Source organism: Piliocolobus tephrosceles, chromosome 9 (genome assembly GCF_002776525.5).
Source record: "Piliocolobus tephrosceles isolate RC106 chromosome 9, ASM277652v3, whole genome shotgun sequence".
Classification (NCBI taxonomy): Eukaryota; Metazoa; Chordata; class Mammalia; order Primates; family Cercopithecidae; genus Piliocolobus; species Piliocolobus tephrosceles.
This window is the reverse complement of record NC_045442.1, coordinates 23,075,613-23,090,479: the sequence shown is the minus strand read 5'-3', so window position 1 is coordinate 23,090,479 and position 14,867 is coordinate 23,075,613. Positions and strand designations below refer to the sequence as shown.

The window sequence follows — 14,867 nt, the reverse complement described above, 5'->3', positions numbered from 1 at the left end:
GCGGGCGGGTTCTCGGCCCACGTCCGTGAAGCTGAAGGCCGGATCGTGCGGTGCCGCCCCGCCTCCCAAGCGCTTCCTCCTCGGTCCGCACCGCGGGGGTCACTGTGGCCCCGGAGCGCCCCGACACACGGCCGGCAGCCGCGGGTGATGCGCGAGTGAGTCCCCCAGCGCAGCGCGGAGGAGAAAACGAGGAGGCGCCTTCCACTTCCTCTTGCTCTAATGCCGGCACCCGCCCCGCGAGTCCCTCGCCCCCGCTGCCCCGCCCCCGGTAAGGCGTGGCCACGGCCCGAGGGGCGGGGAAACACCCATATTTGGCCTTATATGGGCAGCCGCGTCACGGGCGGCACTCATTCACATAAAACGCTGCGCGGCCGGCGGAATCCCCGGCTTCTGTGGCGGCGAGCGGCCGGGCTCGGTATCGAGCGCGCGTGGCGAGAACGCGGAGTTGCGCCGCCGCTCGGGCGCCGGGCTCCGTCGCGGCCGCAGCCCCGCGGGTTGCCCTCCCGTGCCTCGCCCGCGGGCATCCTGGCCGTGGGCACCCGCGGGGCGCGCGGCGCGGGGCCGCTGGCCGGCGGCGGCGGCGGCAGCGGCATGAAGGTCACGTCGCTCGACGGGCGCCAGCTGCGCAAGATGCTCCGCAAGGAGGCAGCGGCGCGCTGCGTGGTGCTCGACTGCCGGCCCTACCTGGCTTTCGCCGCCTCGAACGTGCGCGGCTCGCTCAACGTCAACCTCAACTCGGTGGTGCTGCGGCGGGCCCGGGGCGGCGCGGTGTCGGCGCGCTACGTGCTGCCCGACGAGGCGGCGCGCGCGCGGCTCCTGCAGGAGGGCGGCGGCGGCGTGGCGGCCGTGGTGGTGCTGGACCAGGGCAGCCGCCACTGGCAGAAGCTGCGCGAGGAGAGCGCCGCCCGTGTCGTGCTCACCTCGCTGCTCGCCTGTCTGCCGGCCGGCCCGCGGGTCTACTTCCTCAAAGGTGAGCGCGCGGGGTCCCTGCCACGCTCGCCCCTCCGGCGCCCCTGGGTCCCCTCCCTGTGCTGGGGCGCCTTCCTACAGCCTGGGACCGGGAGAGTCACCACCTGCCGGAGTCTGCACTCTGGGGCTTGTTCTGCGCTTGGGAGGGCACTGCGAATGTCAACACTCAGAGCTCCCCCTCTTCCCCACCCGAGTTCCTCGAAAGCGCCTGGCAGCCGGTCTGTCCGCTGGGCTGGGTGGAGTTGGTTATGCTGCGGGGGCTGCTGCTGCTTAGCAGTTTGGGGGCCGTCGGCCCGTGCTGGGCACGAGCCCCCTTTCAAGACCCAAGCTTCGCCGCTGTCGCTGGGGTCAGGGCTTGGGGCCTTCCTGATAGACTGATCTGGTGGGATCAGCAGGTCGCGACCCCTTCCCCCATGGTGTGGCGCCATGGTGCCCCCCTTCCTCCCGCCTAGCCAGCTGTGTTTTCACCGACCCCTCTTGCCTTTTTGACCTGGCGAGTCCCTTCCCTTTCCATTTCATTTTATTGCTTTTTATTGTTTTCCTCCGGCCTCTTCTCTCCTAGATCTTTCTCTAGCTCAGTTTGGAGCTCACATCCTTCCCACCCTTTTCACCTCCTCCTTCCTCCGCCCCAGGATTATCCCTGGGACCATCCTGAGCCGAGCCTCAGCCGGCCAGCCGGGAAATAGAGGTGTGCGGGGGCAGGGTGGTGTGGAGATTCTGTGGCCTTTGATTTGACACCTCCCGGAGCTACCGCCACAGGCCTGCCCATTTCACCTGCCGGGAAGTAACTTTGGCTTCTAGTGGTGGATGGGTGATTGACTCTCAAAGCACTGGTTTTTTCTGGGTCACTTCCTATGACTGCTCCTGCTTTGTATTTGAGTCCTTTGTAACCTCAAATGACACCCGCGGAGACCTGACCCACATGAAGAGATGAGGGCTTAGCCCCAGCAGGGCCCCAAGGCCGTGCCAGCCCTGGCGCAGGCACCTTGGAATGTAACAGTGATGGGGATCAGAGCTCGGTGCAGGGAGCCGGCGCCGAGAGTTAGGAGCCTGTTTTAAAGCCATGCAAGTTTCACACACTCCGGGCCAGGAAGGTTCTGGAGACAGTTTCCCTCTCTGCTAGCACCTCCTGCTGCCTGGTCCCCTGTTGATTTCCTGTTGAAGAGATAACAGAGGTAGATGGTAATCGTCCTTCTTCTGGCAGCCTAGCCCCCAGGGGATAGAGGGATGGCCTTCTGGCTCTGCAGAGGTTTCAGCGTGGCTCCTGATTTCTTTCTCTTCCCTATATGGTTTTTGTCTCCTGTTCTTAGGAGAAGTTTATGCCTCCTCAGCATGAAAGACGTTCCAGGAGACCCTTCCTGGTCCCCACTCTGCTCCCCATGTTCTCTAAGCGGGCCCTGCTGACAGTTGAGAAGTTATCGCCACAAAGTAGGCAACTCTATAGACTCACATCTCAGGAAAACTGTTAAAATGTTGTTTAAAAGAAGGTAACATATACACAGGTACAAATTTGAACAGCGTGAAGGCCGTATGATGAGAAGCAGGTCTTCTGCATATCTTAGAACCCAGTTCCACTCCCCAGAGACAGTCGTCAACTTTCTTGTTTACCTTTAGATAATTTTTCATAAGAATCTTAGAAATAGATTGATTTTGTATAGTTCCTGTCTTGCCTCTTGTATCCATCTAGATCTGGGAGACTTGTCCATATCTGACCACACATGTCTGTTTCACATTGAACCTGTCTCCTGTAATGGCCATTAGGTTGCGTCCGGCCTCACTGTTCCAAGCAGTGGGGTAGATCTCCTTCTCCATGTGCTCTTGTGTGTGCAGTGCCTTTCAGTAAATCATGAGAATTGCCAGGTCAAGAATTATATGCATGTTAAATTTCAGTAGAAATTGCTTCATGCCTACCCTTATAACACTACTACTAAACTTTAATTGTTGCCAGAGAAAATTTTTATTTCTTTACTTAAGTCATATGCAGATAGGAGTTCAGGTTTTAATCTGGTGGCATCTGAGATCTTGGCGGGGGCAATGCCTTTTTACACTTTCTATAATCCCCTGTCTCCCAAACAACCACTAAAATGAAATGGTGATGACTGAATTGCGTGGTCAGTGCTTATTTATATATAGTATCTGTGCTCTCTGTTCCCTGGTAATGTGGTGGTGATTGAAAGCAGACTCATTCCAAAAGAAGGCTGAAGTAACTCTGAGAATTGCCATGGCTTTTGCAACTTAAGTGAGGCACCAGAGAGGAATGTTCTGTCTCTCCACACCTCTGATGGGAGTGGGTGAAAGACTGAGACCATTTAATCTGTAGGATTCCTCTGAATCCCAGCTTGAAGAGGCAGGACCCTGTTTATCTGTCCCTGAACTAAATTTTGTCAACAGCAGGCAGGATCCAACCCATACCCGAACCTCCTTTCTGTCCTCCTGATAGCCAACTCTGAAGTAATCTATTTCAAGCCAGAAGATGGGGTAGCCTGAAGATTTCCTCTTCCCCAACCTTCATTCTGAAGTTTGGGAGGGCCCAGGTCATTCTTAACTCCAAATTCCCATCCAAATCCTTGTTTGTCTCCTGGAAGCCATAATGTTGAGGTCTAGGCACAGGAAGTGATCAGGTGGTTTACTGACTAGGGATACCTCTTCCGAGGAAGCTGTGGGTCAGTGTGAGCCTGCGTCTTTCTCTCTTGACTGCTGGAAGGTAAGGGGCCCAGGGGCTATGACAGAGCATGGGAAGCTAAACTGCCTATAGCACCATCTTGCACCTCCGCAGTGGCCTCCCATTATGGTGGGGAGCATGGTCATTGGGGAGGACCAGGAGCTCATGGGCAGGCGCAGTGGGCTGCTAGTGAGGTGACCACAGGGGAGATCTGGGTGTACTAAGTGGGGGCGGGGCAGTTCCAGCAAGCTGAGAGGAAGCAGTAATGGCAGGATGACTCATTCTAGGAATTGGCTGCAGCTTCTGGGAGGGAATTGGAGACTGCCTTGTAATCCATTAACCATTTGTCTACTGCAGGGCTTTAAAAAAGCCAGCATCACAACACCCAAAGTCAGAAAAGAAAAAGAGGGTTCTTTGAAAAATTCGTGGTCTCAGAATGCATGTTTAATGGATCTAAGTGAATTCTCTGGGCCAGAAAAAGACAAGTGGGCTTTCTGGAGGCCCTGGAAAATGCCTCAGGTTGCTCTCTGGGTTACCAGCAAAGGAGTTTCCCAAGCAAGGGTGGCCTGTTGCACCTGGCAGCCCTCAGCATTCTGAGGGTTCTTCCCCACTCAGATGGGCCCAAGAAGGCTTACTTATATTTGCAAGTTTCTGTGACTTGCTCAGAGGGTTGGTTCTTTTTTGGTTGTTCGTTTGTTTGTTTGTTTTGTTTTTTTTGAGACAGAGTCTCGCTCTGTTGCCCAGGCTGGAGTGCAGTGGCGCGATCTCGGCTCACTGCAAGCTCCGCCTCCTGGGTTCACGCCATTCTCCTGCCTCAGCCTCCTGAGTAGCTGGGACCACAGGTGCCCGCCACCACGCCCGGCTAATTTTTTTGTATTTTTAGTAGAGACGGGGTTTCACCATGTTAGCCAGGATGGTCTCCATCTCCTGACCTCATGATCCACCCACCTCGGCCTCCCAAAGTGCTGGGATTACAGGCGTGAGCCACCGCGCCTGGCCTCAGAGGGTCGTTTTTACCTTAAATCCATTTGGAGAGGTGTAAATGTAATATTAAGGATTCTGAGAGTCATACATGCTATATAAGTTGACTTATTGATTGGTTGGGGGGGCGTGCAGGAGGAGTAGAGGAGAAGTAAGAAAAGTGGGGATAAGAAGATAGGGTGGGTCACGAAGGGGACAGAGACAGTTTTTGCTCAGGAGGGATGAGAATTAAATTCAGAAGTCCTTATTCTTTCAGTTGATTTAGAAGGTAATTAACTGGATTGATGACTTCAAATTGGACCTAGAAAGGATTGTCAGCAGTGTTCTTAGCACCTTGGGAGTGAGAAGCCAGGCTGTTTTACTGCCCTGAGTTGAAACCTCGTATCAGCCCCCATTTCCTTATGAATGGAGGAGGTACCAGCTAGAATCCTGCTTAGAGCAGATGGGCTGGGGAAGAAGCCACTTTAGGAGCCTATCTTCTCGCCAATTAATGAAATTTTGCATAATCACACCTTCCTTTTAGATAAACAAGAGAGAAAATAGCTTTTGTTTTCTGGAGGGATTTGGTTAATATTTGCCAGATGCTAGATACTTTCTTTCACAGTTTAAGCTGCTTCTGATAGACACAAAAAGTTAATCATTGCCTCTGAAGGAGTTCTTTTTAGAGGTTTGTGTGTGTGTAGAGTCCCTTTCTGTTCTAAATCTGTTTGCTGGTTTTGCTCAATTTTTAATGACCACAATCTGTATTGGCTTATTTTTGTTTTTAAACTGTGTAACCCTCAGAGTATTGATTAACTATGGGTGTTTTCTGACAGGGTGAGAAATTGATGCTAACCATCTGTCTCACCTTTTTGTTTGTTTTTGTAGGGGGATATGAGACCTTCTACTCGGAATATCCCGAGTGTTGCGTGGATGTAAAACCCATTTCACAAGAGAAGATTGAGAATGAGAGAGCCCTCATCAGCCAGTGTGGAAAACCAGTGGTAAACGTCAGCTACAGGCCAGCTTATGACCAGGTACATGATGGGGAAGAGGTATCCTGAGTGGTATTCTGGGCTCCTGTCTGCCTTCTTTCCTCAGCACCTGACTGTTCTCTCCCCACTCTGCAACGATGGTTAGTTCTTTTGTGGATCAGGGTGTTGGCAAAATCCCCTGGCTTTAGGGAGCCTCTGTTGCTTGCCAGCTTGAGTTTCCATCCAAGAGTAAATGGGCCTCCTTCCAGCAAACAAGCTGACAAGAGCAAACCAGCCACAGGATGCTTGGCAGCTTCTGCGGAAAAGGGGAAGTGAAAGATACATTATTGTCATCTGGCTTCGGAGGTTCAGAGAAACTTTGAAATACTGGTCTAGGTTTCCCTGAAGACATTTCAGAGTTGACTTTCAGGCTTCCTGTGTTGCTTTTCTCTGTAATTGTCCATGCTCTGCAGTTTCTGCAAACCATCCTGGTACCTGTCAAGCTGTGTCTTGTTGGTATGTTTAACTGAAACTGGTGTTGGTGGGGGTTCTATAGAGAAAGTCCTGTTTGGGTGGCTAAGTAGGCTCCTCTAAGGGGTTCTTATGCTTACAGTTGCACAGATACTGAAACCAGAGGAAATCAAAAGATACTAGAGGGCTTCATGTTTCTGTAAACTAGGGAGTTTTTATGTTTCTTCTAAAAATGAGTGCTTTGTGATAACTCATTAAAGGGAAAAATAAAGTGGAAGGGGGTTACGTAGTACCATTCAGGAAAATGAAAAAGCAGGTGAGAATCCAAATCTGGCAGAAACCAGAGATAAAAACCTGCCTACTCATTTTATGGAAGGGAAGAGAAGTGTTCTGTGACAAGTGAGATTATTGATTTTGCAGAGTCCTGCAGCTGGTTCAAGGCAGCATCAGGCTCAGAACCCCTTTCTCTCAGCTCCCTGTTCTGATTATTTCAGGACCTTGTTCTGTTTTCCGCATGGCCTCTAATCTAGACACCTGACCTGGTGGGAGTAACCTTTCAAACTTTTCACATAAACCAAGAACATATCCAAATCATAAGAAGAAAGATTGCTAGATGCTAAAATGCCAGCTCCCTGCCATGAGCAAAACCCTGTCCCTGGGGATAAACTTCGAAGTAAAGCCAGGTGACCTTTTCTTGAACGGGCTCCTTGGTCAGGAAGCCTATTAGCTTGTCCAGATGCCAGGGTTAGGATTTGTTTTGTTTTCCTTTATTAAACACCCTTACAGTATATGACGAACCTGTGGCTTTCAAGCTGTGGACATCTGGCCTCACTAGATTTCTACTTTTGTTTGTTTGTTTGGGTTATGTTTTCCCTCCATTTCTCAGAAAGTGAAAGAGAAATAAGAATTGGCAGAATGTTGTGAAAGCACAGCACATCTTTGGCCAAGCGAGGGGTGAGAAGGCCCTGATGTGTCTTCAAGATTCATCTGGGGAACCCCCTAATGCTACTTCTTAGAAACGCTTCTGCATTTAGAGCAGCCCGGCGAGGTCATGTTAACTTGTGGGGTTTCTGAAGGCCTTTGGCTTCTTCCCTCTTGGTCTAAACAGAAGTTCAAAAAGGGAAAGAAATGTAGTTTCAGGGGTGTGTTGGGCTGAGCTCCAAAAGAAATTGGATAGATCCCAGGTCTGGTGTATCAGCAATTTCCAGGCGCTCAGGAGAGGAGGAGATCTTGAGTCAACCATCCAGCCTGCTTCTTAAAGGGCGAGCCTGTTAGTGTCCATTGGTGGGGACCCATAAGTCATCAGTGGCCACATGAATCTGGACTTGGAACTCTGACTCCTTTCCAAAGAACTTTGTACCACCTCTGCTGTTTTCCTGATTTCTAGCTGGTGGGGATGCTGTGCCCAGGGAGTGGGTCCAGCTCAGGTCAGGACTAGACCTGCTTGGATTGCCTAAAACGCTGTGTCTTCCCCGTGGAGAGAAGCCACGTTCTGTTCATTCTTCAATCTCGGTGACAGTGGCAGCTATGTAACGTGCCAGGTTTTAATGCATTCATTATCCCATTTACACCTTACCAGTTATCCAGAGAGGATAGGTATTATCCCCTGTTTAGAGACAAAGGGTCATAGGTTAAAGAAGCTGTCCAAGATCACATCAGGTAGTAAGCATGGAGCTCTGGAACTTAACCCAAGAGCTCTGCTGTCTGACGCCCAAGCCCAGGTTCTTAACCATTGCACCATTTTGCCACCAGGAAGGCTGCTCTGTATGCATGGAAGTTTGGAGAGGTTTTGAAGAGGGGATGCAGATGGACATTTTATCTCTAGAGGAAGAGAGGAAAGAAGGGAATTTTTTCCTTCCTGTCTTTACCTGAAATACTTACTTTCTCATATTGATCACTATTGAAGTGGAGTCAGACAAGGCCTTGCATCTCATGCTACACCATCAGTTTTGGGTTTCAGCCCAGCTCTATCACTGACTAGCTCTGACTTGGACAAGTTATTAAATGCATCTGAGCCTCAAGTTGCCCATCAGTAAAATGGGAATAATGTTACCTACCTCACAGATTTTGTGAAATTGGTATGATGTAGGCACATCTAAAGGGTTAAGCCCCCAGAAGCCAGCCATAGTAGATGCTGATAAAAATACCAGTTGTTGTTATTACTTTATGTAAAATCCTCTGTAATTTTCTTCCAAGTGACTGAACTGGATTTTGCTTAAACACATGAGTTCTTAGGAAACAAAAAGCTAACGCCGGGTGCGGGGTAAATTGAGAATTGCCTGTGGCTGGCCCCTGTCCCACGCACCCTTCCCTGTTATGGATCTGGCTGAGAGTTTCCATTCTGCTCTTATTCCAGGACAGGAAATGGAAACACAGGAAGCAGATGGTTGGCATGGGAAAGGCTCCCAAAGACACAGCCACTGTCACCCAGCCCTGTGTTTCCTCTCAGTCTCTAAGGGCTCCCATTTTTCCAACCATCACTGACTTTTCTGCAACCTTTAGAGCCCTGTAAATGCTGAGACTGCCATAGTCTTAACCGGTGGTTCATTTTAGTTTTGCTTCAAGGTGGATGGTCTCTGGTTCCCCCTTGACTAGAAACCTGGGGTGTGGGTAGCCTCCCAAAAGGATGGCTCTGTAAGCAGGTCTCACCAGCACCCCCAACAAACCTCCGTGTGAAGAAGGTCAGAGGCGAGGAAGCTCCTCTGCTTGTGGCCTGACAGCATCTTTTATCTAAAGATTCTGAGTAGGTAGTGGTTATTTTCATTTCTAAAAAGCGTGCTTTTTTGTTGGGGGTGGAGGTGCATTTTAACGTCTCTAAAACCTGGATGCATCTGAGGATCAACAGTGTCTTAGGTTTGATGAAATACACTATATAGGCTAGGCTTGGTAGCTCACGCCTATAATCCCAGCATTTTGGGAGGCTGAGGTAGGAAGATCGCTTGAAGCCAGGAGTTTAAGACCATTCTGGGCAACGTAGCAAGAACTCAGCTCTACAAAAAAAATTATAAAATTAGCCATACATGGTGGTGTATGCCTGTAGGCCCAGCTACTCGGGAGGCTGAGACAGTAGGATCTCTTGAGCCTAGGAATTCAAGATTACAGTGAGCTATGATTGTGCCACTGCACTCCAGCCTGGGTGATAGAGCAAGACTCCCTCTTTCCAAAAAGGAAAAAAAAAAAAAAAAAAAGAAAATACGCTATATAAAATGCCAAGGCTGTAAAGGAGGATACACACCATGTTGAGTCCTGGTCCATTTTAGCTGTAAAGAAAGTGAGACTGTCCCAAGGCAAAGAGGCTTGCCCTGGTACTCTCAGGGCAGCTGTAACTTCAACACAGCCCCGTCAATATTTCCCATGATACCACATGGCTTCTCATCCTTGTCAGCACGGGAAGACTGCCATCATATCCTACCTCCTTGATACGTGCAAAAATGTGAACTCTTTGCTGTGTGGATTTTGCTGTCATTGAGTCACAAGGCAGCCACGTAAGGTAGAGTTGGCCAGGATGGAGATACCACCCCCACTCAGTTGAACTGCCCTGGCTCTGAACTCTACTGGGAAACCAGAAAGGGAACCACCCATCTTAAGAAGCAAATAGGTCAGAGTTGTTTTTTCCTCTCTCAAATGAACAAGCTAATCCAATATTTCCTGATTGTCCTTTGTCCCTGCTTCCAGGGTGGCCCAGTTGAAATCCTTCCCTTCCTCTACCTTGGAAGTGCCTACCATGCGTCCAAGTGCGAGTTCCTCGCCAACCTGCACATCACAGCCCTGCTGAATGTCTCCCGACGGACCTCCGAGGCCTGCACAACCCACCTACACTACAAATGGATCCCTGTGGAAGACAGCCACACGGCTGACATTAGCTCTCACTTTCAAGAAGCAATAGACTTCATTGGTAGGTTTAGCCATTCCCCCTCAGTTATTTCGGGAGCCCCTTTGGGGTATGTGTTCTTGACTTTTGATGCCTTGATGGAAGCTACCTTCACTGAAAGAAAAGTCTTGTATATGCTGCTGCTAAGAGTTGGAGCCAACAAGGGATGCAGCTACCAAAAAGGTGGAAGGGAGGATTTAAGTTGCTATTAATAGGAGCTTTAATTTGCAAGATAAATGAATTAATATAATTTTATGGCAGTACTCACTGCCGATTTTGTTATTGTTTCTAGCTGGGCAGAAGCTGAGTGCATCCCTGCGTAATGCTCCACACGAGGAAAGCAGGGGAAAGAACCTCCGTAACAGTGCTTCTACGTAGATTGGGTTTATTTTTAAAAGCAAACAGAAGGATTCAGAGAGCACCTACTTACGCACTGAGCCCCAAGGGCCCCCAGCAGCTTTCCATACTTTTGGCGAATGGCTTGGGGCAATTTGTTTTGCATTTTCAGCTAATTTTGGATTAAAGATAGCACTTGACTCAAGCTCCATGCCGTATGCACAGAAAAGTTGGCATCTTTTGCCTTCTTTCTGCATTCTTGTTAGGCATTTATTTATTCCATTGCATAGACCTAAAAACCGAGGCCTTGGCCTCTGGTCCTTGTGGCAGGAAGGGGCTATGGCCTTAGGGTTTCCAGGTACTCTGTGTTTCCTGGGTTGTTCTCCCATTTGGCATCTTCTCCCCCATCCATCTTGCTAGGAGGCTGCCCTGACTTTTTTCTGTTTCAGATTTGCAAGTACCACTCTCTAACCTTGTGGTCATGCCCCGCTTTCCAGCGCCCATCTTCCTCTTTAACATATGTAGTTGTTGAAACTGACGCATGATTTTTCTGTATCTTGTTCCAAGGGATGTTGGAGGAGGAAAGGCAGGTGTTAGCACAGCAATAATTACTTAGTGCAGGTAGCAATTAAAGGCCCCCCTCGAGCCACATGGTGGCTCTCTGTTCACCACACAATTTCTGCTCCCCAGGAAACCCTGACGAGAAACTCATCAGAGGCAAAAGGCCGAGCCTGTCCTGCTTGTCCCCTGAGCCTCTGGGCTAAGATCATTCCTTTGGAGTCTGAAAGGCAGCCAAAATGATGTGTTCAGGGTGGGAAACCCTTGACTTGTTCTCCCTGTCCCTGGGAATGCCTTGCCCTTCTCAGCCTGTTGTTTAATTACCTGGGTAGCTACTTCATGAGGTCATGAAACACGCCCCCATCCAGTTCTCAGAACCCTCCCTCCCCATCCTGTGTGTGTATTGTGTCTGTGTACACACAATCCACAAACCCACAGCATTTTGAAAGCACAGAATGCTTTTTCTTTTGGCTCTTCCATTGCCCTGCTAATGGAAGGAGAGACTGGGCCTCCCCAGTGAGCCATGTGCTGAATATACACCGACCCCTTCCAAGGGAAGAGGGCCATGTGGAAGGCAGGCCCCGAGGTGTCGAGCGGGCTCCAGAGGCAATGCACTCTGGACCCTTTGCATTCTTGGATGTGGCAGTAGGCCAGTTAAAAGCTAAATGTCGAAGGAGGCCAACAGAGGAGCGAAGGGAAATAGGAGTCCGACCCTGTAATTCCAGGGACTTGGGGGTCGTCTCCCCTTTGAACTAATTTGAAGAGACTGTTTTGTTTCTTTTGAGTCAGACTGAATTGGAGGACACCCCTATTGAACTGCTTTGGGGTATCCTGTGGGGTTTTTGTTCAGATGGGGAAACTCTAGGATTCCTCCCTGATGCCTCAGAAATTTTATCTTTTAGATTTTGCAGGTTGATTTGCATCCTTTGACCTTGGGGCAGGGAAGGGGGGGGAGGGAGGGGAAGGGACTTATTTTTTCTTTTGGCCCTTCAAAATCTTCAATGTTTTTGCGTACTGTAGCCTGCGTAGTGCCAGCTACATCTAACTTCCTGTGATGTAATTGTTTCCTCGCTAGCAAGAGAGGGAATTGGAAAGACTGTATTTTTTGTGGATTTGAAGTGTATGTATCTTTAACCTTTCATCCCTTCCCATTTTTAATAGTTGTAGCTGGTTTTCTGGGGGCGGGGGCTGGGGGGTAGAGCAGGAAGGGAGGCTTCCTCCCCTTTTTGTCATATTGAGCTAAAGAATGCTAACTGGTGGTGGTAGCTTTATAGCAGCAACTCCCATTGTTGAGCAAGATGGAATTTGTGAAAGCCATTTATATCCTCCGTCTAGTAGGCGTCACTTAGCCAGGGCTATAATTAGTGGCCATGTGCTATTTATTGTGTGTTTGGTGGTGAGAACCCTGGGAGCAGAGCCAAGCATCCTGCCCTGGCACAGCAGGACAGGGTGCCCGGAGAGGCCGGAAGACCTCTACCAAGATCGGAGTTAGGTTATTACCCTTAGAATCAGACCTGGAGAGGTAAGAGTTGCTTCTCCAAGTCAGTCTTTGAGCCTGGGATGCTTTCCTTAGAAAAATGTGCGTGCCCAATAAAAATGTGCACAATTTCAAGGATGTTCTAATGCCCTCTTGGAACCGTCAGTGGAACCTAGGTTAAGATGGCATCCCCAGGAAGGGACTTCTCCAGGGCCATCGCCTCCAGAGGCAGAATCTGCAAGTATCCTGGGGAACTATAAAGCTGCTGTAAGGAATATAAAGATCCTACTTGGGGATAGTCTTTGCTGGGATCCCAAAAGCTCTGTCCTCACCAGTGGGGGTTAAAGACTGGCAGAAGTGTAGTGTAGGGCCACGGCTCTTACGCAGGCACAACAGTTTCATATCTAGGTTACTCCAGTGTTTGATTCTTATGTTTTGCCATTGCCCTTAGATTCTAATCCCAACTGACTCCCACCATCTTTTCTTCCTTCCAGACTGTGTCAGGGAAAAGGGAGGCAAGGTCCTGGTGCACTGTGAGGCTGGGATCTCCCGTTCACCCACCATCTGCATGGCTTACCTCATGAAGACCAAGCAGTTCCGCCTGAAGGAGGCCTTCGATTACATCAAGCAGAGGAGGAGTATGGTCTCGCCCAACTTTGGCTTCATGGGCCAGCTCCTGCAGTACGAATCTGAGATCCTGCCCTCCACGCCCACCCCCCAGCCTCCCGCCTGCCAAGGGGAGGCAGCAGGCTCTTCACTGATAGGCCATTTGCAGACACTGAGCCCTGACATGCAGGGTGCCTACTGCACATTCCCTGCCTCGGTGCTGGCACCGGTGCCTACCCACTCAACAGTCTCAGAGCTCAGCAGAAGCCCCGTGGCAACGGCCACATCCTGCTAAAACTGGGATGGAGGAATCGGCCCGGCCCCAAGAGCAACTGTGATTTTTGTTTTTAAGACTCATGGACATTTCATACCTGTGCAATACTGAAGACCTCACTCTGTCATGCTGCTCCAGTGAGATAGTGAGTGGTCACCAGGCTTGCAAATGAACTTCAGACAGACCTCGGGGTAGGTTCTCGGGACTGAAGGAAGGCCAAGCCATTACGGGAGCACAGCATGTGCTGACTACTGTACTTCCAGACCCCTGCCCTCTCGGGACTGCCCAGTCCTTGCACCTCAAAGTTCGCCTTTTCATTTCAAGCATAAGGCAATAAATACCTGCAGCAACGTGAGAAAAAGAAGTTGCTGGACCAGGAGAAAAGGCAGTTATAAAGCCAATTCATTTTGAAGGAAGCACAATTTCCACCTTATTTTTTGAACTTTGGCAGTTTCAGTGTCTGTCTCTGTTGCTTCAGGGCATAAGCTGATCACTGTCTAGTTGGGAAAGTAACCCCACAGGGTTTGTGGGGACATGATCAGCATCCTGATTTGAACCCTGAAATGTTTTGTAGATACCCTCTTGGGTCCAATGAGGCAGTTGGTTGAAGTAGCAAGATGTTGGCTTTTCTGGACTTTTTTTTTTTTTTTTTTTTTTTGCCGTGGGTTCTTCACTGACCTTGGACTTTGGCATGATTCTTATTCATACTTGAACTTGTCTCATTCCACCTCTTCTCAGAGCAACTCTTCATTTGTGAAAAGAGTTTTTCAGATCATAGACCAAAAAAAGTCATACCTTCGAGGTGATGGCAGTAAATTCCAGGAGGAAAAGGGTACTTGCTGGGTATCCTGGGTCAGTAGCGTTGAAAACTGGTTTCCTCAGCTTCCTGTCCTTCTGTGTGCTTATGTCTCTTGTGACAATTGTTTTCCTCCCTGCCCCTGGAGTTGTCTTCAAGCTGTGGACTTCTGGAATTTGCAGATTTTGCAATGTGGTACTACTTTTTTTTTCTTTCTGTCTGTTGGGTTATTTCTCCAGGGGAAAAGGCAATAATTTTCTAAGACCCATGTGAATGTGAAGAAAAACAGTATGTTATTGGTTGTTGTTTTTTTTTTTTTTATAGTGTAAAATAAAAATAGGGAAAGGAAAAAAGCACTTCTTCTTGTTGGTGAATTGGGATAAGGTAGGAATACCCTTGGGTGGGGACCCAGCCTGCTTCACTGGGATTTATTTCTAAATGAACAACAGAGTGATGGTGGTGGAGGTGCAACTATAGGTATGACGATACAGAATGTTGATTTCCAAATGAGGGGTTTCCCTAAGTTAACTTGCAAGAGAATTCCTTAGTGCAGGCCTCATAGGGAGGTGGTGAGAGTATCTGCCCACTGAGGGCCCTTCACTCCTATCGCACTAGGCAAAAAGCTCTACTTGAACCTCAGATTTCTCACCTGTGAAGAGTGAGCTGAGTTAGATGATCCGAAGAGTCCCTTAAAGCATAAGGCCCTTGGCTCCAATAAGCCTGAGTGCCAAGCTTGTGGCCAGCCTCCTCCCTCCAGTGCTTGGCATACGGCAGAATCAGGCTGGGTAAGTGGCCAAGGGATGGAGAAGTGAATGAGGTGAAAATTTGCCCTGCCTGCCTTCCTGACCCCTCTTTCCACTCTTACAACTAATTCTTCCAGATAATTCCCCAGGAGTTCCAAGGTAAATCCCTC

The 14,867-nt window shown here is 49.4% G+C and overlaps 1 protein-coding gene across 1 annotated transcript; it reads left to right on the top strand.

Annotated features, from left to right (window-relative positions):
• Window positions 1-322: 322 nt before the first annotated feature.
• On the top strand, window positions 323-14,310 carry DUSP5 (dual specificity phosphatase 5). Its single transcript, XM_023206597.3, has 4 exons — window positions 323-970; window positions 5,480-5,628; window positions 9,712-9,931; window positions 12,773-14,310. The coding sequence occupies exons 1-4, from the start codon at window positions 592-594 to the stop codon at window positions 13,177-13,179; spliced, it is 1,155 nt and encodes a 384-aa protein (XP_023062365.3). The 5' UTR covers window positions 323-591; the 3' UTR covers window positions 13,180-14,310.
• The last annotated feature ends 557 nt before the right edge of the window (window positions 14,311-14,867 follow it).

Excerpts from the sequence above, each read along its gene's own strand:
- DUSP5 (XM_023206597.3), top strand. The coding sequence starts at position 592 with ATGAAGGTCACGTCGCTCGACGGGCGCCAGCTGCGCAAGATGCTCCGC. Across the intron at positions 971-5,479 it reads GCGGGTCTACTTCCTCAAAG|GGGGATATGAGACCTTCTAC; the intron begins GTGAGCGCGCGG and ends TTGTTTTTGTAG. Across the intron at positions 9,932-12,772 it reads AGAAGCAATAGACTTCATTG|ACTGTGTCAGGGAAAAGGGA; the intron begins GTAGGTTTAGCC and ends TCTTCCTTCCAG.